The sequence below is a fragment of the Protopterus annectens genome, chromosome 10.part0 (genome assembly GCF_019279795.1).
Source record: "Protopterus annectens isolate FY-2018-M chromosome 10.part0, PAN1.0, whole genome shotgun sequence".
NCBI classification, from domain to species: domain Eukaryota; kingdom Metazoa; phylum Chordata; order Ceratodontiformes; family Protopteridae; genus Protopterus; species Protopterus annectens.
The window spans coordinates 1,095,077,020-1,095,102,525 of record NC_056744.1 but is presented as its reverse complement, the minus strand read 5'-3'; the positions used below and the strand labels follow the sequence as shown (position 1 = coordinate 1,095,102,525).

Here is a 25,506-nt window from a genome sequence, read left to right as displayed (position 1 = left end):
TCATCATGGAGCTCATAAACAAAGACATTGGGGACCTACAGACACTAGATCTTACCCAGTTCGGCTTTGTCAAGGGCAGATCCTGCCTTTTGAACCTGGTTGACTTCTTCGAAACAGTCACCAAAGCCATAGATGAAGGGAAGGTAGTCCACACAGCCTTATCTGGACCTTGCAAAGGCATTTGACACAGTACCCCACTTGGGCATCATAGATAAGCTATCCAGCTTAAATATAAACCCCTATGTTACAAGATGGGTCGCAAACTGGCTCAAAGACAGAACCCACAGAGTGAGAGTTGCTGGAGCCATGTCAGACTCGAAACCGGTCACAAGTGGCGTCCCACAGGGTTCTGTCCTGGGACCACTCTTGTTCGGTATATACTTTTCAGAGGTACAGGCAAACGTGGGAGGACTATGGCTCACCAAGTTCGCAGACGACTGCAAACTGGGTGCCATAATCGACTCTCCAGTTGACACAAATATCCTTCAAAAAAGTCTCTGGTGCCAGCTCCATGGTTTAAAGCTAAATGCCAAAAAATGTATAGTCATACCCTTTGGCAAAAACAATGTGCCCACAAATTACCACATAGGCGGAAACCCATTAAGTACAGAGAAAGTTATTAGGGACCTGGGGACCCAAGTTGATAGCAAGCTCTCCTTTGAAAACCACATTGCCAAAGTGGTTAGAAAGACCTTCTACATAGCCCACCTCATCACGAAGGGTTTCACATCTAGATCGAGAGGTAATCGTGCCCCTTTATTCATCCCTCATCAGGCCCATCATAGAATACAATGCCCCTTTTGGGATGTACCTTACCCGACACCTGCAGCAATTAGAAAGACCCCAAAAGTATCTCACCAAGAGGATCAAGGGTCTCAAACAGATGCCATATGCTGCTCAGTTAAAAAAACTCCAGCTCTACTCAGTTGCATACCGCCTACTTCGAGGCGATCTATGCCTGACATACAAAGCTATGTCAAATCCAGAATTAATGGACATGCTCCACCTCAGTAAAACTAAATTCCTTAGAGCCACACGCTCAAGGGACTTGAACCTCAGCACAGAAATAAATAGAACTTGCTGGAGGGACAGGTTCATAACCCAGAGGCTCCCTTCGCTCTGGAATAGAATTCCAGTTCATGTGAGGCAGAGCACCTCACTGAATCTCTTCAAGAAGAATCTCGATAGGTGGATGGGGGATCGTAGGTTTGTCCCAGGGATTACTCCTGTGTCACTATTAGACAGAGACACAGTAAACTAAACCTTAAAAAGGGCACAATATACTCAAATCAAGGGGTGGCGTAAGCCATACAGAATCGGGCTAGGCTTATAATTGCCCCAGGGCAGATAGCCTGGTATGAACCTATGGTATACAGTGATACAATTTCAACACGTTTCATATAATAAACTATGTAAAAACAGAATTAAAGGCAAGATTGCATAGTAAAACAAATGAAAAAAAGTGATACAAATAGCATTGAGAGAGAAAAAATAGAATAAGCAATGCTAGTACATATAATCAGTAAGGATGACTAGTCACACGTTACACATTATAACTGCAGGTTTAAGACTGAAACATATAAAAAAAGATACATTAGTAATGCATCAACTTATGGATGAGAACTTGCATACCTCTCAACTGTACAGATTTTCACAGAATGTCCAGATTTCTGCCTTATATTTTTGGTAAAATTTTCTTAAATTGTGGTTTTCCGGCAAATTAGTGGCAAATCATTAAAAAGACTAAAGTTAGAAAACAATGACTGACATTTGAGTTTCAGACTTCATATCCTTCAGAAAAATCATGCTAATGCAAAACCTGTTATTCTAAACTTCTAAGTTTGTATGAGCAACATTTAAAAATTGTTCCTATTTTTGGGCCTCTGTCTCACTTTTATTTATGACTTTGTCCAGATTTCATGTTCTAAGAGGTCGAGAAGTAGGATGAGAAGATTCCCTCACTAAATAAACAGTTAGAATACCAAGAATGTACAATATTAAGGTGGACTTAGGATGCAGGGAGAGAGTGAAATAAATAATGAAAGAAATTGTATGAGATGACTAGTATAGGGAGGAGTGCTAAGAAAAAAAATTGCCGAGTGGTCAGCAAGGTGTTGAGCAGGAACATTTCCTCTTGTCCTGCAGCCTTTTAAACACATTGTAAGGGGGTGGGGTTTACAAAGATTTAACCCTTACCCATCAGGGCATCAAGGAATTGTGTCTTCACATCCCCAGGACAGGGATCAACTCCACAGGCAAGAATGTCTCCCTATTCCTAATACTACACCAGTCCTGGATACTGGATCAAAAGCATTATACATAAATCTGATACCATGCTTTACCAACTGTAGGCTAGTCAGGGCTTGGCAGTAAGAACTACCTTCAGGGTTTCGTCCCATATTTGCTTAATATGTTCCTGATATCTCAGAATGTAGGTCTGATAGTTCAGGATCCTGAAGGCCATGCATGTCAATACTTACACTTTTCCAAAATGGTAATGCAGTCTGCATTTCCTGGCACTAAGAAGAGTGTTTTGTCCTGTATCCATTCTTGATCCCTTACCAGTTTCCACAGACAGTCTGCAATGGGATTCCTATACAAAAACTTACAAGAATCCTATTCCTGCAAAAATGCTCAGACCGTAGGAGCAGGGGGATGACTTGGGGCCGAAAGGATGCAGCTTCAAAAAACACCTGAGAGCTTCATGACCTACAAAAATTGATACTGGCTTTGAGGGACCAAGCATCTCTTCTGGAATGCAGAAGCCTCGAGACTACCACTTAACGTGGTCCCTTACCTGACAGAGAACCCCACAAATATCATGCAGTCTGGCAGGAGTGAAGAGACCAAAGTGTCCTCGCTGTCTGAATCATAAGCGAGAGGGAGGAAAAGCTGTGGCCTTCAATTCCACCTCAAACTCCTTTGATTCGGAAGAGGAGGAGGAAAGTCTCTCCGTTAGGAGACCTCTCTCTCCTACTCCTCTTGGGCGAAAGACACAGAGGATAAATTTGAAATATGACTGTAGGCAGCACAAACAGAAAAACACTCAAATCAGCTTAGCAAAATCCTTAAAGAATTAAAGAAGTCTGGCAAACCATTACATAAAAAAAACATTCTAATTGTTCTGACCTATTTTAACCTGGGCAGGCATAATAAATAATTTAACTCTACTTAAGTCACTTTCCTGCCTTCATTGTCTAAATCCCAGCAGGGTTGAAATACCCAGGATCAGGGGCTTTATCCGATAATCATAAGTTATCCAAGGAATTCATTTTAAGACTTACTTTCATTTTGGCATTTCTGGTTTCTATTTCTTGTCTACACAGCATATTTGCACAGCCATCCCACTCTTGCACCGATGGATTATCAGGACCTCCACCTTTTGATAATGCTCTTTTTATACACCAAACCTAAATAACTCTATTAAGGCTGCTTCTGACAGAGATAAATATTTACTAAATGCTTCTAAAGGGAGTAAATTAAATTTTACAGGCTGTTTAATACTTGTGCCCTAAATATTTTTAGTTTCAGGCACTTAAGAAGAATGATGTGCGAACTTCCAACATGCAGATGATCACATCAACAAAACGGGTCTACACGGCGAGACATTTCTACAGATATTCTGGCATGTAGAAAATTTTATATAACACTGCCATCCAAAAGTGAAACTTCTGTGAGATGGTAGCATATTTTATATTCAGAACCAATTTTCCCCAAACCTTTTTTAACCCTAAATCTTTCTCCCATTCAATCTGTACTTTATCATACAAGCAGCTGGTTCATGTTTATTAACAGTGTATATTCTATACTTATTATAGTGTTTCCCTTAAATTCTCCAGTCTTGACACAATAATCCACCTCACCACAGCTTCTATGGGCTGAGTTGCAATCTTCAATGTTTTACCCCACTCAACAACTTACAGAATGAGAATATCAGCTATAGCAATTTCTCTTCACTGCGAAAATTCCTCCCAAGTTATAATTGCTGGCAGAAGGTCCCTGATAGATTTAAATAGCTTAGGAAATCATGGCTTCTCTTCTCAGGTGTGACTGAATGCTATGGAGGAAAGCTCTCTTGCCCATTGTATAACATTTAATAGTCTCATTATCTGTTTTATATTGTGCAATAGTTGTCCAGTTAGCGTTTGGCCTCAACCTTCTGGTGCAGACCTTTTTCTCCTCCAATTTCTGACACAAAACATTTATTTACAAATAAAGTTGGAATCTCTGCCAAGTAGGCTGTACAAATTTTAATATAATGGAACTGAAATGTAGTTCAGGATCTGGTACCCTAACAGATCATAACTTCTTGTTTTCCTCCTCTGGATTTAATTAATCACCCTCCACATTTCTCGTATTATGATTTACTGTCTACTTAAATGTCACAATAGTCTATCTGATCGTCTTCTCTGCTAAATGAGCAGAGACTAGAATGCAACATGACAAACTTTGTTTTTACAACAGAGCATGACGAGGTCTTGCATACCCACACAGACTTCTGAGGTGTAGTCATACTTCTGAGGTGTAGTCATATGCAATGTCTGAGCTGCACATTTTTTCCACACTAACATTTTTTTCACTGCCTTTTTTTTTTACCCAATTGGAAACACTGTACCTCCCTTTCTAGGCACAACTGGATATTTAAGCACTGTATCCATCAGTAACTTAACTCTTGGCCAAAGGGCTCAGTCCAGTTCAAAAGCTTGAGTAACTGCAAAACCTATTTTGGGCCAATAAGGTATTACATCTGTGTTCCAGTGTCTTTGGGTTCACTGGACAATGCAATATATAAATGTACTTACGGGTAGAAGTGTAGAATACAGAAAATTAAAGCAAAAAGGACTGGTGACTTTGGTGGCAAGTTTTGGACAGCAGCAGGAGCAGATGAACACCGTGCAGCTGATGCAATAGCCATTATCAACATTTTGTTTACAGTTTTCCTGAAGATAAACAATTGAGTCAAGTACAGCTGTCAGCAGGAGGTTACTATGTGATCAGATGTAAAGCATTTATGTATTAAGCTTCAGTTTGGTCAAGAAGCAGCAGTGCTTTTGGAACATGTGCTAAAGGCCGACAATGCAGTGTTCATTTAACTGTGGATTGTGTAAAAACAAGCCCATTGGTTCAGCTTGTTCCTGGTTTTTGCTGATGGGCTCTCTCTTTTTAAAGTAAACCACTGGTTAAATGGGTGAGGATCTGAAGAAGGTTTTTTTTACCGAAAGCGCTTATCCACCCTGAACCTTGTTTTATGCTACTTGGATTTTATATCCGTTTGTATTACAGAATTTTTGGCTTTTAACATAAAGTGTGTGTGTCACGACAGCCTTGGTGGTACGTCTCATCTTTTTTCCTGCATCTGTGGACTGTGTGGTATGCACAAATCACAGCCATGAGTGACAGTTTTAAGGAAATCTTCCAGTGGGTGTACTGCTCTTTGTTCTGAACTACAGTAGGCAGCATCTCTAGGCTTGACTGAAGAGTGTGATTCTTTGGGGAAAGCTGAAGGCCTTGAAGGATATTCATCCAGACAGTGCTTGTGTGCTCCTGATCTACCTAGGTAACTCTCAGGAGTGTCAGCAGGAACATTTGACGCTTATGTAGCAAGATTCTTGGCCTCTTGTGTGATACATCCACAAAGTTAAATGTATGCAACATTAGACAGAGCACTGCGAAACACTCCAGATGGCAAGAGGAGAGAGGCACTATGTTTTAGAGAAACATGTCATATACTATTCATTAACATTTGGTGGCCGGAAATCCATTTTCTTTGGAGGCCCAGGAGAAAAGCTCCAGCAATTAGAAACATTTATACAATTAAAAATTTGAACAAAAAAGTAAAATCCTGGCACCATAAACCAATGGCGAAAGCAGCATTGATGTAAAAACCAAAGATATTTATTTATTATAAATATATCTTTGGTTTTTACATCAATACTGCTTTCTCCATTGGTTTTACATCAATAGTGCTTTCTCCATTGGTTTATGGTACCAGGATTTTACTTATTTTGTTTGGATTCTTTTGGTGTAATTTTTCCTGCATCTTTTTCAACTGGGCTCTCTCTGCTTTATTAAGTTAAAAATTTGAGTTAACAGAAGCATTTATACAGATGTAAATCCAAACTGAGAATCATAGGACATTATGAATGCATATTTATGAAAGTAACCATTGCTGCTACTGTCAAGTAGACCACTGAAAACAAAAAATATGGAGGTAAAATTATTTTCATTTTAAAGGATAATAAAACAGTACCTAAAAAAAGAAAATGGAAATATCTAGATAATGCTGGCTGGAAAAGTAATAGGCAAAACGGGCGAAAGTTAAAGTGTAATACATTATGATATGGGATGTATTTTAGGTAATTATAATTTCTGAAGACATGCAGGTGGTTGGTGTGACAGAGCAAGATGCAGAGGACAGGAAGAAATGGAAACAGATGATCCGCTGTGGCAACCCCTAACGGGAACAGCCGAAAGAAGATGATGATAATTTCTGAGTGATATACTTACATTATTCCTTAATAGTAGACATTATTCCTTAATAGTACACAAGGGAAGAGAGAGAGAGAGAAGATAAAGGAGGGCCAGGAGAAGAGCAGAATGGATGATGATAAAGTAAAAAACTTTAGTGGGCAAAAGGAAGAAACAGGATAAGAGAGGAAGAGGGGGAATGAAGTCAGTTAGTAAGACGTTATGAGGAGTGATTAAAATGGGAAGAAGGTGAGCAATAGGTGGGTGAGGTTACAGTTGAGATGGGTAAAAGCAGGAAAGTTAAAGGGGAAAGGAAGAGTTTCTCTTTTAGGGAAAGAGCAATGGCATATACGAGTTTGATCTTCCAAGGACATAGTTGTGCTCAATCCACTTCAGCCAAAAAACACACCTCTGGTAACTTGCCTTTAAGCTGCTCAAATGCTGGGGTAATTTCATCTGGGTACAGCAAAGCTAGAACCAGCAGCTATTTTACAAGGAGCTGGAAAGTGGAAGTTTGACCATATTCCTTAACCAAGCCCCGAGACTGTACCCCGTACCTGGTTACATCCCAGACAGAACAGATAACCCTAAGTCTTACTTATCTGCAAGTGAATTTGCACTGCCATCACAGCTGCTCTTTCAAAGTCATTGACAACACAGGTTGACTGCAGTGTCACTCCCAAGTACTAGGTCAACTTGCACACACTGTTCATCAGGGCTTTCACTGGCATTCTCTGAATGTTTGCTCATCATGCAATACTCCATATGCAGGACAGACATTAGATCCTGTGGTCACTTTGCAGGGTATAGCGGACAGATGCCTGCATATGGTAGCTCTGGTACAGAATGTGCCATCCATTAACTTGACAACTGCTAGTTTGCCAGTTTGAAAGATTCTGTCGCTAGTCAGCAACAGCTCTGTAATGTTGACATCGTAGCCCTTGTGTAAATGGAAATTTCCCACTAACAAAAGTACTCTGTAGGGTCAACATAGGTCTGCATTTGTTTCATGGGTGTATCACCACTAGATGATGCTCTTTTCCCAATGATAAATCTAGCTCATAACTTCATAACATGATTTTTGGACACTTAAAAATGGGGTAAAACTGGATCCTTTTTGGTATAACCAGATCTCTTGAATGGTTCATTTTAGTAAAAGGTTTAAAACCTTGAAATATTCTGATTTCTGACAAGGCTGAGAGAGAATCGGGCTTGGGATTTTGAAAAGGAATTACCAAACCTCTGGCTATTACTATCCTAATCACCTTGCATGATGGCCAGGCAAAAATCCAATTGGAGGGCATAGATAACCCTCAGCTTACTCCCAAGTGGGACAATCAGCCAAAATTTTGTGGATCAGATTGCTGATCCCTACACCAATGGAGGACCACTGTATCCTTGCTAGCAGCCTTTCCAGGAGTTATCGTGCTGGTTCTTCATGACTGCTAATTTTATTGCTGTTGGCCAGGTCAAACCCAGAGTTGATATAGGTTCTACTGCATTCTATAAAACTTGTTGGAAAGTCTGAAATTCGTAACAGTCATGAAGTTATTAACATCCTTTAAACACATTCGCCAGATCTGAATTTTTTTTTTTAATTTACTGGCAGGCTAAATAGCAGAGACCTCTCAAAAGGAGCATTTAGAAAGGTCACCCTTATATCCTCAAAGTCGATAAGGCACAACCAGGTGTGACAATGAAAGGCTATGCTGGCATCCATGGGCGCCAACACAGTATCTACTCAACTGAGACAGTTCCACCATAGGGTCACAACTGATGCCATGGATCCAAGGATGTAAACTAAAGTCAAGTCTCCATCATATAAACCTTCCAGGGTCTGGCTCATATCAGCCAGCTCCCACTGGAATCATAAGTAGCTTAGACAAAAATGCAAAGTCCAGAACACCCCTAAAAGAGATGTGAAGAGTTTTAAAATTACTCAAAATGCCAATAAAAATTGGCAAATAAGGTTATATGCAAGACTTCATCACTTAAAAAGAATGAGTCTGATCTCCTTCCCTAAGATTTTAGATCCTGCTGACATCAGGCAACAGTACTGAAATAGGCTGCAGTCAGCCAGCTGCTAGTGCCAGAGCCAAGAACTCCCAATGCTGACTTCAGTGTGTAGACTGTCAACATACAGTGTGGTCAACGAAGGCACCAATGCTAAAGACTACAGTCACAAAAATTAAGACCACAGACAGTCAGACTTGATATTAATGTTGAGCTATGAGGACCACCAAAAAAAATTGCTGAAAAGCCTAGATGCCTCTTGTCCACCTTGGCAGCAGAGGTGTTGACTGTACAAATGATACAAGTACCTAAATGAACCATAGCTCCCAACAATCAAATCTTGAACAGAATACTCTTACTGGATAACTAAAGACCAAGCCAAACAAAGTAGGCATAAAATCAAATAAAGACTAGGAGGTGTTCCTCCTCTCCAAGTCCTTCTGACATCTGCCCATTTGTTCCCAGCCATACTTGGTCTCCTTCCCATACAGACATACAAGACAATACAAAAAGGTTGTGCCAAGATAACAGGTCCCCATGTGAAGTTGTGTACTTCAGACAGTAAGGTTGTACTAAGCAGAACACACAAGAAGCCTTTGGCTCTATACAGAGCAATAGTGAGGCAATGCACAATATTACACAAGTGGTTCCATAAGCCTTCACGGATGAAAGATAAAACACTGATGGAAAGACTTTCCACAGAAAGTGAACAAAATTACCAGAGATCTAGGCAAAGTAGGAGTATAGTAGTTGTCTGGAATACCAAGATATGCAGCAAGAAAAACAGACAAGGTTAGAAGACAGCAAAAATATATTGCTCAGCCTTAATAAAAAAAGGTCTGGTAAAAAGACAAACTACTCTATACAGAAAAACAGCAATAAAAGTCAGAGACCAGCAAAAACTACACATAACAGATGTAGTCCAAGTAATCACCACCGCAGCTGCTATAATCCACAAATGTCTTATTAAACACAGTTATTGAGTGCTTTCGTCTCAATAGAGAGAGACTTCATCAGAATAATTCTCAATAACTGTGTTAATAAAAGACTGTTTGTGGATTATAGCAGCTGTGGTAGTGATTACTTGGACTACATCTCTTTTATGTACTCTACACAGAACACAGGCCAAAATCACACAACTCACTAACTATAGACAGAAAGCTTGAGAGGAAAGGAAAATTCTGACCCTTACCCAGGGGTTGAACCCAGATTTTCTAGTTGAAAGACAAATGTCAGGTACGCAACCACCCAGAACAACTGGTCCAGTAGCAGAGACAACACAAAATCTGGAGGGGGGGGGGGTCACAGGTTCAAACTCCAAACTAGGGTCAGAGTTTTCCTTTCCTGGCAAGTTAATACAATACTAGGTTAATAGTTTCTTATACTATAGAAAAGGGCACAAAAAATAAAAAGGATGAATGGGAACACAACTTATAGAGCAGATGCTACATGTGGTATTATCTGATGCAACTGAAAATTTAAAAAGTAGTAACATTATACAAAGTTGTTTTTTGGAATTGTTAAGAAATTCACTACTACACTCACATCAAGTACAGTGAGAGCTGGCAGTAGTTTTATGTCCTCTGACAAGCAATGAAGTCTGTTTGAAGCAAGAATCAGTTTGGTCAAATCTGTCTGCTCCCACCAACGATCAGCTGCATCGAAAGAGAGGTTCTGATGAGCTTCTTCTGGTGTATCGAGGTTTATTCGCCACACACACTGGGGAACTGTTAAAATAAAAAAACAGCATTAAACAAAAGTACCACAAGCACGTCCAAGTACAATAAGGTTTGGACTGCTCTTAACTCTCACATGATTTACTTCCATTCTTATTCATAAGCCTTCTTCAAGCTCAAGTACGTGCACACACCCACCTCTCAGCCTTACTCAAATTAGTAAGGTCACAAACCTCTCCTAGAAGTCTAATTCCTCCATGGTCACAATTTATCCTGACATCATTCAACTAAAGGCAAAAAGAGCAATCCAACTTGATAAGAAATTTCCCATTACACAATAAAGGCCTACTGATATTGCATTAAGCCCACTGAAATTATTCCATCATTTAATTTTATGTAGGGATTTTATATTCCACCACCCCCACAAACATTTCTCCTTTGGACAGAATTGAAACTCCTGTACTATTTTTTGCAATAAGCTGTATAAAACTTACTTCACCAATGTATGCCTTGTTCAGTAGGTATACATGGACTCCCATTCCTACAGAAATTGTAAGAATTCTGAAATTAGCTGCAAAGCCTGCTCAAACCTTAGCAATCCCTTGCAGGAAATCCTGAAACCTGCCCCCATGATGACAAACGGGGACATGTAACAAAGGGCTTGTGTGCTTTCCTTAGCCTTAAACATCTCCTTTTGTTCACTTATCATACTTGCTTGAGCACCTCATTATCACTCTGTGGGTGGGGAGAGGGTCTCTTTGTTCCTGAGGTGAGAGGCCTTCTTGGCAATCCACACTTTAAAACCTATGCAGTGGGGAGTTCTACTCGGTAGTTAAGTGCCATCATACATGGCTGGCTTGGATTTTTCCTGTACAACTAGCCCGCCCTTGACGACAAGTGCAGACACTTAACTTTAGTGTGGGCTTGTTATGCCTCCCCAATGCATGTGCATACTCCCACACGAGAAACTACTGAGTAAATGCAACTTGGCACAGCCATGCACACATCCCCACCCTACACACTGTGCAATGCAAATCTGATTCGTCATTGCTGCAGACCACCAGACAACTCCCCCTTGCCAGCATGAGTATGCCATGCCAGCAGCTTATTCCTCCACTCACCCTCCTGGCTCCTCCAGTGTCTCAATTACTAATAAATTCCAGGGTGTCTGGGTTACACAATTGAATTTATCCCACTACAGCACAGTGCTGGCAAAGTACTGCTGCAAAAAAAATTTTATGAGATAGGCGTATGACATTTTTGCCTAAGAAGCGTTTGTTACATCTTACAGAATAGCTTTCTTGAGCAGAGAGATTCCCGACATACCAGAGAGCAGCTCAGTGTAATGGTAGATCTACTTATTCAATGAAAGATATCTCCTGGAAAGCACTTCCCTGATCCCAACTCCCCAAACTAAGAAGTCACCAAATGATGTGCAAATATGATCTACTGCAAGATCACAGAAGTGTATTTATTTCACCCTTGCACCTGTTTTTTCCCATACCAATGCAACTATGGAGTTATATATAAGGGAGTGGTGGGGGAGGGGGGGATAACCCAGGGGGGGCTACTCTGCAAATACATTTTTTTCTTGGGGCCATGTACAGGTTCGATAATTTTCCACTTGCTGCTGATATCCATCCATACCTTCCTATTACCCTTTCTTCCATTAATGCCCAGTAAAAGATCCAAATAAATCCTGCTTTAAACACTGCAGTTGGGCCCTCCCTCTTCAAAGAAAATGACCTTATGGTCTACAACCTTTAAAACTAGCTGAACATACCCTCTTATCTGTCTGCGGTGGTGTGGCAGAATGCCGCTGTAACCCTGCAGGTGGGTCCTCATTCCCTCTAACAGACCAGCCTTGTGGTGTTCTTACTATTAAGGCTGCCATTCCTCCATTAAAAAAGGAAGTAAAAACCTGATGGGAGGGCACCAGATATGCTGCAGTGGCACGCATTTTTTGAGATATAGAAGCAAGGAATCCTTAACTGGGTAAATAGAACAAGACACTGCAGTCCCTGACACCAGCTTGTTCATACGTCCCCAGCCACCAACACAATGGCAGCCCTCCGCATTGAGATACACATACACAACTAACACAACAAATGGAGAGAAACGAACACCCAACAAATCCACCAGTAAACAGTATGGGGGTGTAGTAAGGAGGCTCAAAACCAAAGTGCCAAGTCAACCTCTTTATTCAAAAGATTTTGAATAAAGAGGTCCACTTTCACTTTTGGTTTTGAGTCTCCTTACTACACCCCCGTACTGTTTATACACATGCACAACCTAGCCTCCTCCTTCACAGTATACCCCAGTTTCCAGAAAAAATTTCCTCCCATTCAGAGACAGGAGAGCTGACGTATGCCACTCATTCCCATCCTGCTCAGCTTCCTATGTGGGTGGCAGTCATGCAGGTTAAACGGATTTTATGCTGTCCAGCTTGTTGGTACATTATTCACTGGGGACCAGCGTGTAACACATTTCTTACTGCAATCAGAGTTTTACACATCATGGAGTTCATGAGCAATAATTTCAAGGAGAGCTGCATTGGTTATAGCAAGCATCAAGAGTTTTGACTAAAAGTTCTTCTAGTTAAGACTCTAACCTTAACAAGCATATCTTTTAAGTTACTTCCATTGCCACTGCCATCATAAAAGCATCAAAAGAACCACAGGCATTCAGTCTAACCATGCATAACCCAATCTTTTTGCAACAATTATTCACTTGATGAATTTAACTCTGGCATCAGGGTAAAAGCCTCGACAATAGCCCAAGTGACCATACTTCAGTTAGCAGCTCAGGACCGGTGTGCCCTTCGGGGGGGGGGGTAGAAGGCAGTGCACAAAAATGACTGACTGACTAACAATTGGCTTAGGTTTCTAGTGTCATTCTAAGGGGGCACATTTGCTAGAGGGGAAGGACATGGTCAACAGACCATGCTGCTTTGCCAGGGATGGTCTGCACCTCTCCCATCTAGGCTTTCAAATATTAGCTAAAACACTGTCCTTCCCCATAGTGCTTTTTTAGGCAATGCCAACCCGAAAGTATTTCTGACACAGCAAATCAAAACCAACAAAATCTGAAAGGTTTTACTGCTCAATACTAGGAGTCGAAGCAAGAAATTCCACTCCCTGCAAGCTCTCCTCACCCTAGAGAATGCTGACATATGGTGCACTCACTGAGCAAGGCAGTGCAAGGCTATAATGCCTCCCACACATTTAGGCTGGCTACTACAAAGGCAGGGACAAAAGGTGGAGGTGCGTCTATTTATACAGAAAATCAGCATACCTCAAGGCTGGTTAAACAGGACCATGCACTTGAGCTTCTTCACGTTCAAATCATCATAGGGAAAAATCCCACATCACTTCCTTGCAAGCTACAGGTCACCCTCCAGGACCCACAAAATCCCTAACACATAATTAATCTTACCATAAACACGCACCATCCAACACCATACCATGTTCATAGGCACCTTTAATTACCTAGAAACCAAAGAAAAAACTGTTGAAAAACAAGGAATGAATCACGGAGCTCCGTAAAACTCGATGCAGACACCAGACTGTAGTTCAAAGCAAAAGAAATTTTAGTCTTTAATTAAAGACTAAAATTTCTTTTGATTTGAACTACAGGTCTGGAGTCTGCATCGAATTTTACGGAGCTCCGTGATTCATTCCTTGTTTTTCAACCTTTAATTACCTAGCTATTAACTAGGAATCATATACAATACCAAATGTACAGGCACAGAAATTCCTTGGTTTTGTAATCAAACACCTGGACCAGATTGTCAATATGCCAACTGGGGTGCAAACATATTTTATCTTGGCCTCACTAATATGAGAAAGTGCTGCACACCCCCTAGGTGTAATGCCTTCGTTGGTAAGGAAGTACCACAAAATGGCCTGCTTTGAAGTAAAAATAAAGCCTGGAAGCCTAACTAACCTGGAATGTTCAGGAACTACTTTATGGCTAAGGACCTACTGTCAAATGATAACCTGGCAAAATTTCAAGCCTGTATAGACCCTGAAAACACTGCTGCCTACTCTGTACATGCACGATAGTAGCTGCATAAAGGCAGCTGTACCCACCAGGAAGTACAGCACTAACAAAAAAAGTGAGCCACCCTGGTGGAATCGCATCATCAATAGGGTGTATAACAGAAGGAAGAAAACCAGGGCAAAATTAGAAAGCATAGCACCCACCAGGATAAAAGCACTCTCAAACTAAACAATTCAGAGGACAAAAAGTCTACCAAAGCTAAATCTGGCCTCCCAGGATAACCACCACAAGGCAATTGATGACTGCAACCTCAAAAGTAATACTCTACTGTGTGCAGAACTCTGTTAATGGAGCCAACTATACTGAGAGAGAAACCAAAGAAAGAATACAAGGTGAAGGACCAGATGACAAGGCAGGAAATCTGGAAAAAGCATAAATATAGTTGCAAGTATACAAAAGTTCTGAAAGAACCTTATGTTGATCAGGAAGAACGTAGGAATGGTTAAGAAAGTCCATTGAACATGTGGGAGAAACAGACAAATATAGGTTTTGTAAAACCGAATTGGAAATAGTTGCACACCTCGTTGCTGGTTGTGACATACTAATGGCAGGACTATATACTGAAATGCATACTTATGTGGCAAGATTGTTGCACTGGGGATTGTGCAAACATTATGGTTCTGAAGTGGCTAAAAAAACACTGGAAACATGAGCCACAAAGCATCAGAGAAAATGATGAAGTTTACATTACATGGGATCATCCATTACAAACAGTTCAAAAGATAGATGCCAGAAAACTAGATACAGCGGTCCATGAAAAGAAGACAAAAGTACCATTGATCATTGAAATTGCCACACCCAGCGTCTACAGTGTCTTGCAAAAAGAGACACAAAGTCATAAAATATCAGAATTTGCAGGCATAAATGAAAGCAGTGTGGAAGAAAGATACCCAGCGAGTCCTAACAGTAGTAGGAGCAATGGGTCTTAAAAGAATCTACAGTCATATTTAGATACGTTACCAACACATGTAAATTCCATACAAATTGGAAAAGTCATTACTGGGCATATTGCGGGTGCTGCGAAGAGCACTTCTGGCAGACATCAAAGACTGAAACAATACTAATTTCATGAACTTTAATCATACTTTGAATTAGGAATGGGGAATATTCCAATCATGGTATTAAAAACACAAAAGATTTGGAGAAATTTCAAATAGAAAGAATATAGCAAACCTACTGGCAGACAAACTCCACTCCAACTTTACCCCTCTCTCCTCCTCAATCTCCCCTCAGGAAATATCAACAAATATAACTCCTCCCTGCTATCACTATGGAACAAGGTCCTCAATGTTCTCTCCAAGGCCAAGAATACTGCATCAATGGGCCCAGACAACATCCCAGGATGCCTTCTAAACAGAAGGCAACATGACCAATCAGGCTCTGTGGAATCATTTAACCACAGCCTTCAAACAGGCTTTCTGCCTCAAGAATGGACAGCAGTTAAGAGTTATCCCTCTGCACAAAGATGGGCCATCAACAGACCCAGGAAATTACAGACAAAAGTCTAGTCTTACATGTAAAGCTATGGAAAGAAATATCATGGAAACTATCAATAACATAGAAAACCTCCAAATACTGGACCCAACCCAATTTGGTCAAGGGTAGGTCATCCCTAGTCAGTCTGGTGGACTTTTTTGAGAAGGTCACCAAAAGAAGTGGATGAGGGCAAAACAGTTGGCACTGCCTACCTGACCTAACCAAGTTATTTGATTCAATACCCCACTTGGGCACTGCTGACAAACTCATGAGGTTTAAACTCTTATAATCACCCGGTGAATAGCGAGATGGCTCAAAGACAGAACCCAGGAAGTTAGAATTGGGGAGTCCAGCTCTACAAATTGGCCAGTCACACACAGAGTCCCTCAGGGATTGCTCCTGGCACCACTTTTTTAGCAGTTACTTCTGTGAAGTCAAAGCCAGTGTCAGGGGCCTCTGCAAATTTAGTCAGCACAATGATTGCAAATTTGGAGCAGTCACAGAATCCCCTACAACACTAATGTTCACCAAGAAGGGCCAACACAGATAACTTTTCTTAGAGCCATGGACTAAAACTAAATGCATAATATCCTTCAGGAAGTCATCCACCCCCTAATAACTATATTCCCACTACACCCCTAAGAGTCGACCCAATAGTCAGACTTGGGGACACACAAACAGTAATGTAGCCTTTGGACCATCACATGTCTACAGTAACAAGGAAATCAGTGTTGTGCAGCTTAAACAAAGGTATGGCATCTAGGTCCAATGAGGTTATTGTTCCATTCTATTCAACATTCAGACCTATCATCGAGTACAATTCCCCTCATCTGGTATGTACCTAACCAAGTACATCCAACAACTGGAATGTTCACACAGGTTCCTCACTAAAAGAACACAGAGCATAAGTAACATGTCCTGTGAAGACCACCTCAAAGCCCCTATCCCTGTATTCTCCCTCCTACAGGCTGTTGAGGGGAGATCTATGCCTGGTATACAAGGCAATATCAGACCACACACTCCTGATGGACCTCCTGCATATCTACAAAACAAACAGCACCAGAATTACCTTTTCTAAAGACAAACCTTGCCTGTGATATAAATATGACCTGCTGGAGAGACAGGTATGTATCCCAAAGACCACCCCTTCTCTGGAACAGGCTCACCACCCCAATTCAAGTGCAACTTTGACAACTGGATGGGGAACAGGAAATTCATCCCTGGTTTGACACCTAGGTCTCTAATGGACACAGCCAGCCTGTAAATGTTTCATCCCCCAAGTCCCTGCTTACACTTAATCAAGGGATAGGCTTAAAAATGCCCCTGTGGTCTTTAGCCTAGCACACCTCTACAATGGTCACACACTACCACCATCCCGCATATGAGGGGTTGTGATCCAAATGTTCAGTCTAAGGATGGATGTTAGGCTAACCAAGACACCACCAACTGGTAGCTTCTAATAATGAACCATCCCAGCTGAACAACTCAATTATAAGAGGTACAATCTTTGTACATAATCTCTCTCTCCCCTCCAACACCCCGATCTCCGTATCAGGTGGAAGAGATGTTAGAGTCACTGTCCATTTTAGACTTCTTTTAGAAACCCACTCTATTCCCTGCCTCTACTAGACCTACCTGATGACCCTTCTACCTTCACCGAAGTAGTCCATTTTTTTTTTTTTCAGGGGCAAAGAACAGATATCCCCAAGTAGGCGACAGCTCTCTTCCAACAGATTCATTTCTAATTGGGGAACCCAATCTGTCCCATTCATTCCCACTCTAAAAATAAGGCGGCAGGGAAGAGGCCAGATTCAGGTACAGCAAAACAGACTACCTTCTCCTGCAAAGTGATCCTTACAGCAGCTCCCTTGAGCTCCACATGATGCTGCTTGCTTAGCGACTGTACACATAAGCAACATGTGCTCGGCAAACTCATATCAGGTATGACATTCAGTGCTCACAAAAAGTGTTACCCAAGTGGCAAATCAAAGCCAACTCCCTCCCCTTTAAATGACTGAGATGACATTGGCTGCTTAATCTTCATCCTCCCAACCAAACCCTTCCAGTACCTATGCCACTAATGAAACAAGTATCTGGGTTTTAAGTCAGAGCTTCTTCCCTCTGTGCCATAGGGCTGGGCTACAATCCTTTTAGGCAAAAGAACGACAGCAGTGTCTGTCTTGTAACTGCCACATAATTGGGCAGATGTTTTGCAGTCCTTTACAGCCTGCCTTTCTTTTTTGTGGGAGAGGGGAAGCAGGTAGAGATCAAAACAGAGTTTAAAAAAAAACTTTATTAAATTATCACATATGACATGACATAGGCACAAACCATCTTGACACAATTTTAGTTGCACACATCATACCTCACTTATAATCTATCCAGTCATGGTCGGTCAAACATTGCATAGCTCATTCAAATTAATCCTACTGTTACCTTTAAGGGCCGTGAAAGCCAGTCACATCTCTGATTAGAAGCATCATTGCAGAACTCTTTTCTAGTTACTGGTACCACATCAGCTTCTGTGTTGAAGCAAAAGGTATTTTTTTGTCCAACCACTAGGGAGCAAAGTTACTGCTGGAGAAATTTTCCAGCAGGTCAGGCTTGGTCAAAGAGAGAGAAGCCTGGAGACAATTCATTCTAGATCAATCCTTTATTCAGTCCGGTTAGGCAGATGAAAACACTAATAAGCTTGTTACTACCATGATCCTGAAGGAGGACAAGTCACTTAGAAAAAAAGAGATAGATGAAGACTGCTTTCGGTCCATCCTCTTTGTATGCCTGCTTAAGGCTGCAAATGGAGTAGGCCGTCTTTCGATCTCCAAATGATTATGGGTTTTTGCCTCTATTGGACTAATTTGAGCAGCTTATTCTGTGGCTGTGCTACCCAATCCGGGAGCGGCAGTCCTTTCAACACTGAACAGTAATAGTCGGATGTCGATCTGGAATCATTGGCAAGGATCTCTTATCCTCTGCTCTCCTTGCCAAGGTAGTTTCATACATACCAGTTCTTTATGCTGATGGAGAGAATGCACCGAGGTCACGCTTGCATATGTTCTTGTAGTGCAATTTGGGTCACCCTTTCAGCCTCTTTTCAGATGTCAGCTCTCCAAAAAGGAGGTCTTTCAGTATTTTGGCCATCCATCACGTGTGAGACATGACCCAACCAACCAACACATATGTCTCTGTTTCAGGGGAGTGAGCATGGAGATGGTGCCAGTCCTGTCAAGGACTATGCTGTTGGGGATCTTGTCCGGCCATGAGAAGTATTTGCCTAAAGCAGCACATATGCAATACATTGAGCTGCTGCTCCTGTTTTGAGGAGAGTCCATGTTTCACTGGCATACAGTAATCTTCTAAAAACAAAGGCTGTGTAAACCTACACCTTGATGTGCACAGTGAGCTTATTATTAGCCCATACTCTTATTCAGCCTGGAAAACATTATGGCAGCTTTTCCAACGCGAGTGCTGATCTCGTTATCAAACGACAAGTTGTCAGAGATTTACAGTCTAGGTACATGAACTCATGGACAAGCTCCAGCTCACAGTCACGCACCATGACTGAGGGCTCATTGCCCACATTTTGGCTCATCATCTGGGTCGTCGTTAAACTGATCATGAAGGCAAATTCCATACATGCATCCACAAAGCGAGTCATGAGTGACTGAAGTTCTTGCAGAGTGTGAGTCACAATAGCTGCATCATCAGCAAACAGGAACGCCCTTGGACACTTATTAAATCACCTTGGTCTTCAATCTAAGCCTCGACAGTTTGAAGAGGTTGCCATTTTTTCTGGTTCAGAGAAAGATACCCTCTGTAGCAGTTCCAAAAGCAAAATTTCAACAGAAATGAAAAGACGACAAAACAATCCTGGAGCCAGTACACAACCCTGCTTTACTCCACTGAGAATCTCAAAAGGTTCAGATGTGGATCCATCGTACATGATGGTCCCCTTCATGCCTTCATATAAGGGCCTGATAATGCTAAGCAGTATTGGAGGACAGCTGATCTTTGCCAGAATCACAAACAGACCTTTCCTACTGAAAGTCAAATGTTTTGGTCAGATCAGCGAAGACAATATAGACAGGTTTGTTCTGCTCTCTGCACTTTTCTTGTAGTTGCTTAACAGAGAAAACAATGTCTATAGTAGACCATCCAGCTCTGAACCCACACTGAGACTCAGGGTAAACTAATTCTCTGCACAGAAGTGGAGCCTCTTCAGGATAACACAAGCAAACAGCTTTCCCATTGTACAGAGAAGGGAGATGCCACGATAGTTGTTACAATCATTTTTGTCACCATTATTCATATAGGTAGTAACTATGTTAGCATCCCTCATATTTTGCGGCAAACTACCTTCTCAACAGCATTGACAAAGCATTGCACGCAGTTCTGGGATTAGGGTACTGCTGGGACATTTAAGGATTTCTGAAGGATTACCATCTTTCTCATCTTTCCCAGGGGCTTTTTCTGAAGAGTGCTTTTAGTGCATTGTTGAGTTTTCCAAGGTGGGCTCTCTAGCATACAGCTGTGAGTACTGCTCCATACAGCATTCTATCCGTTTGGTTTTGTCCTTCAAGATCTCATCTCTGGCCAACGTAAGTGGGATGTGTGACATGATATAGTGCCAGCTGTGCCAAGGTGAATAAGGAAGTGCATGTGTAACATATGCCAGCATAGCTAGTTGGAGTTTTGTAAAGAATTAGGTCATCTGAATATCAACTTGATTTGTATAGATGCTTGTATTAATGTATCAACAGTAGATCCTGCTGGACAGAAAAAAAATCCACGTCTGTCAGACTGTATAGTTGTAACTGATGAAATGTATATATTTTGAAAGTAGATACTGGAAGGAAAGGGTTAATCTCAGCCCAGCTAACGTTAGGAAAAATAGCCTGAAATTGAATGACGGTTTAGGCCATAAAGACTTTAATGCAGCCAGAGAGGGAATGCCTGAAAAGCCTGGGCTGGGATCCTGCTCTATTATCCTTAGTGGTGAACTAATTGCTACCATGGAATGCCAGAGAATGGCTTGTTAGTTTCTGCAGGAAGGGTGGAAGTGTTGGAATTGTTTTACATTCCAGATAATGTAATAAACCTTAGCTAGAGGTGTGTGCATGTATTGTGACATCACTGCCAGAAGCTGGCTCAGTTTCTAGTCCGAGGGTAGTGTGGGAACCACAGACTCAGGTGACCGGATGTGATGTCATTCTCTAGCCAGCACAGAAATTGTATTTGAATATTAGTGAAAGCGATGTGAGGAGTGCAGTCTGTTTTGTGACCCAACAAGACATTCATCCACTATTCATCTTGCCTTGCCTTAGTAAGTAACTTGGGAATATTAATTCAGTCCGTTAGAAAAACGGAGAAATTAGCTAAACGTTTGTCTCTGTCAGTCTTTCCATCTGTATTTTTTATATTTCCTGTGATTGAAACTCCAGTGTTAACTGTACATAGATATTCAGTATTTTCATGTTTTTATTAATTATTAAATATATCTAAACCTTTCATCATGGCTGGTCTTTTAGAAAATATTTACCTTTGACAGTACTTGCATTTATTTAGGGGCACCGTGGCTTCACTTTCCTGATGGTCTTGCTCCTTGGTTAAACACTACCATGTATGCAAGTATTAATTTTACTACCATGTATGCAAGTATTAAATTTTACTAAGTGTAATTGGGTACCCTGGTAACAGCCTTAAAGTACCTGGCTTCAGGTGTTCTGGTAGCAGTAAATCTATCTTGTTTGGGTGGAGGTGGCAGAGCAGGTAAGCTGTGCTAGCCCTTCCCAGGTGTGTGTATCAGCTACTTGGAACAGGGACACAGAGCACCGATTTCAGACAGTAGTGTAGGACTTTACTTTGAACACCCGGCTAAGGACTCGTCTCTACAGTGTTCAGCGGGGAGTCTTACTTGTGGCCTTGAGAGAAAGCCCAGCCCCAATCCGTGCATGCACTCCATGTGTGCTCTCTAGGGAAACTGTACTCGATGCAGTGGACTACATCTGAAAATACTGTGCGTGTCTATTTTCCTCACAGTGAACGCTCACCACCAGTGACAGTGGTGAGGATTGAGGCTCCTTGATAATTGGTCCAGTGGAGGGATGGCACAGAGTGATTCCTTTGCGATTAGCTCAATGGCTTGCTTGACCCCATCGTACATTCCTTTGCATGTTACTAATGTCTGTGGCCTGCTGAATCTTGCAGCAAAGTTGAAGCCAATAATCATTTGCACACTGCCGAGCTATCTGTTGCACTTGACTCTTAGCATACCAGAGTGTCTGTAAGTTCCCCTTATTGGGCTGGGACCTCTACACAGCCAGTGCCCGTCTCTTCTTCTCAATAGGGGTGTCAGCACTTCAGTGTGGGCTTCAAACCAAACCAAACCAAACCAAACCAATCAGCACACTTGACTGTCTACTTCCCAAAGAGAGATATTGCAGTGTTACAGACAGCATCCTGCAGTTTTTCCCCCTCTCTTGTTGGTGTCAGTATCATCCAGGTAGGGCAAAACTTCTTAAGTGCTTCAATAAATTTGCATACTGTTCAAGGGTCACAAGTCAATGAGTGGCCTCCTTCCTTTTTAGAGAGGAGGGACCTTCACCCCTGGATGTTCACCTTACTACACACGATAAGTGGTCAATATCACAGTCTGCACTACTGTGTGTTACCCTGACACTACCTAAACTGCTGTGTTTGGTGAGGACAAGGTCAAGCTGATGCCAATGTTTCAAACTTGGGCGTCGCCATGAAACTTTGTCCTGGGGCTTGACATTGAAGAAAGTGTTGGTTATGCACAGATCATACTGGGAATAAAAGCTCAAGGAGGTGCTGTCCGTTTTCGTTTATTCTTTCCCATTCTAAGCTGTCCAAGACAAGATGGCCGGCTGTGATGATCACTGCCAACCCTGGCATTAAACTCACAAAGAGTGAGTAATGGTTCATGGGAAGTGACCTTACCAATGGCAGCACTAAGTTCATCATATAATTTCTCCTTGACTTCCTGGGTAGAAGTTAAAGGAGGAGCATAGATGCTGAAGATGTTGAACAGCCACTGGTGTTGGTAGCTGAATTTTCATCAGTCTCTCATTTCCCATATTTGGTGGTGTGACTGAGCCAACGAGGTTGTTTCTGATTGCAAAACAAAAACAGTGTTCTCTAGTCTCTTCTGGAAGCTTCCCATGCAAGTAGTAGTGTCTTTCTCCCCGAGACATCCAATAGATGACAGCCTTGTTTCCTGGAAAGCCACAATGTCCATCTGCAATCTGCTCAACTCACTGTTGATGACTGTTGTTTTTCAAGCATCATGGATGTTCTGTAGATCTTTCATAAGGCCTGAAGACATTATCCTTATGTTTCACATGCCTAGTCTAAAGGCTATTTTGTTTTTCCAGGAGTATAGTTAACGATCCACCTGTTGATGGTTCCTCAAGCCCCAAACACCCAGTGGAGCAAGAGGACCATAGCTAGGTGGCACTTGTATGGCTGGGGGCTGTAGCTGCCCAATGAGATCAAAAGATTTCTCCCACTGGAAGCAGCCCCTAGTACCTCACTTTACGTCATTTGAGTGCATTGGATTATTACTGGCAATTGCTACTTCCTGTATTGAGTCATCGCTCACAGCGAAGCTGGTGTCTCCTCTCCAGGGTGCAGGCTTGAGCAAGTGAATTACAGGAAACAGTTGATGCCCAGCAGCAGGTTCCCCCTCTCCACACCACTGACATAATCCAAGGAGAAAGGAAAAGCCTGTACAGCTTGGCATCAGTGCCATCGCAGGAGCTGCCACAGTGAGGTCAAGTACAGACTCAAACTGCCTTAGTGGCTCTATCTCCAGATTTTTCCTTTGGAATTTACTCCCAAAGCTTTCACAACAAATAGGTACTGCCGCAAGGCGGCAGGGATTTTAAATCAGTGTTTACCTTCTCCTTGGTGGTTTGCCTTCCCAGGGTAATTGGCATCACCTGCTTGACGCCAGTCATTAGTCTTTGCCCCTTCTCCTGTTAGCACAAATGGTTTCACCAGACATAGAAATTAAGCCACACACGAAGGCTGAAAATTGGACTTGGGTTGTCAGAGGCCATTAGAGACACATGCCATGGGATCATTTTATAGATGGTGGAAAGTTATCCCCACTACCACCATCACCACACACACTGACCCTTTGAAACCAAGGCAGTAATTATATCAACCATAATACAACACTTTCTGGCGGTTTATTTCAGATCAATATCAGATTTTCAACACAAAAAATGAATTTTATAATCATAATGATACATTATGTAGTTAATCCTGATCAAAAGGAATACCTGCATCAGTGTTCAAATACTCATATAAACATCTTTGCGGGGGGCGCACTAACTTTGTTGCACTTACATTTCTGATTCCAGCTTCAGACCAATGAAAAGTGGAATACCACAGGGTTCAGACCAATGAAAAGTGGAATACCACAGGGTTCAGTCCTGGGTCCTCTCCTATTTGGTATCTACTTCTCTGAAGTACAGGCCAACACAGAAGGTCTTTGGCTAACAAAGTTTGCAGATGACTGCAAGCTAGGAGCCATAATCAAAACTCCTATGTGGACATCCTACAAAAGGGCCTCACTGAGACAGATGCCTGGTGTCAAAGCCATGGCCTCAAGCTCAACACCAAAAAAGTGCATGGTCATCCAGTTTGGTAAAAACTCTGTACTCATGAACTACCACATAGGCGGCAGTCTACTTAAACACCGAAAGTGTGATAAGAGACCTTGGGACACAGGTGGACAGTAGTCTCTCCTTTGATAATCGCATGGACCACAGTAGTCAGGAAATCCTTCTACGTGGCACACCATCACAAAAGGTTTCTCATCCAGGAAAAAAAAAAGGGTCATTGCTCCCCTGTACTCATCACTCATTAGACCTATTATAGAGTGCAACACCCCTTTTGGTAAGTACCTCACAAGACATCTACAACAACTGGAAAGGCTGCAGAAATACCTCACAAAGACGATTACCAGCCTCAAACAGATGCCCTACGCAGACAGTCTCAAAAAACTACAGCTTTACTCCATTGCATATCGCCTACTCAGAGGTGATCTCTGCCTAACATACAAAACTATGTCAAACCCAGAGCTGTTGGACACGCTCCACCTAAAGAAATCCCAATCCCCCCAGAGCTACATGCTCTAGGGACCTAAATCTTGTTTCCACAATAAACACAACATGCTGGAGGGATAGATTCCTGTCCCAGAGACTTTCCATACTCTGGAACATACTACCTATCTATATCAAACAAAGCTCCTCATTAACACTCAAGAAAAATCTTGATGACTGGATGGGAGATGGGAAATTCACCCCAGGGATCACTTCTGTGGCTCTGCTCGACAGGGGCACAGGAAAATAATTTTCTTGGGTGGTGAAAGCCAGGGTACCATTTGGCTAGGCTTATATAGGCCCTAGGGCCAATAGCTTAATACCTACCTATGAACATATTAAGGCAAAACAGCAGAACAATGAAAAAAGGACATTAATGTGTCAGAGTTTGAAAAATTAGGCTTTCTGCTTCAATCAGGCTTAGTACACTGTAGGCCAAAATTCACATTCTATGAAATAATCAGGCACCACCGTTAGTCTGCATGCATACCTAGATGGAAGTCTATTCAGTGCAGTAGAGAAACCAGCAACATTTTTCATACAAATTTAACACATTTTAGCCCAGAATGCAATCCACATTTTATGCAATACATGTTCCTTACCCCTTACTGTATGCATAGACACAAATAGTTTTACGGCAGTTTTGCAGATAATCCTTCACATCTAACAGCCTGCACCCA

The 25,506-nt window shown here is 41.8% G+C and overlaps 1 protein-coding gene across 1 annotated transcript in view; it reads right to left on the bottom strand.

Annotated features, from left to right (window-relative positions):
* LRRC40 (leucine rich repeat containing 40) overlaps positions 1–25,506 on the bottom strand; it is a gene marked incomplete in the record, with an annotated part of 881,899 nt that overhangs the window by 831,872 nt on the left and 24,521 nt on the right. The window contains 1 exon segment of the mRNA XM_044085837.1: positions 10,027–10,208. Within this exon segment, the coding sequence (XP_043941772.1) occupies positions 10,027–10,208 (182 nt within the window).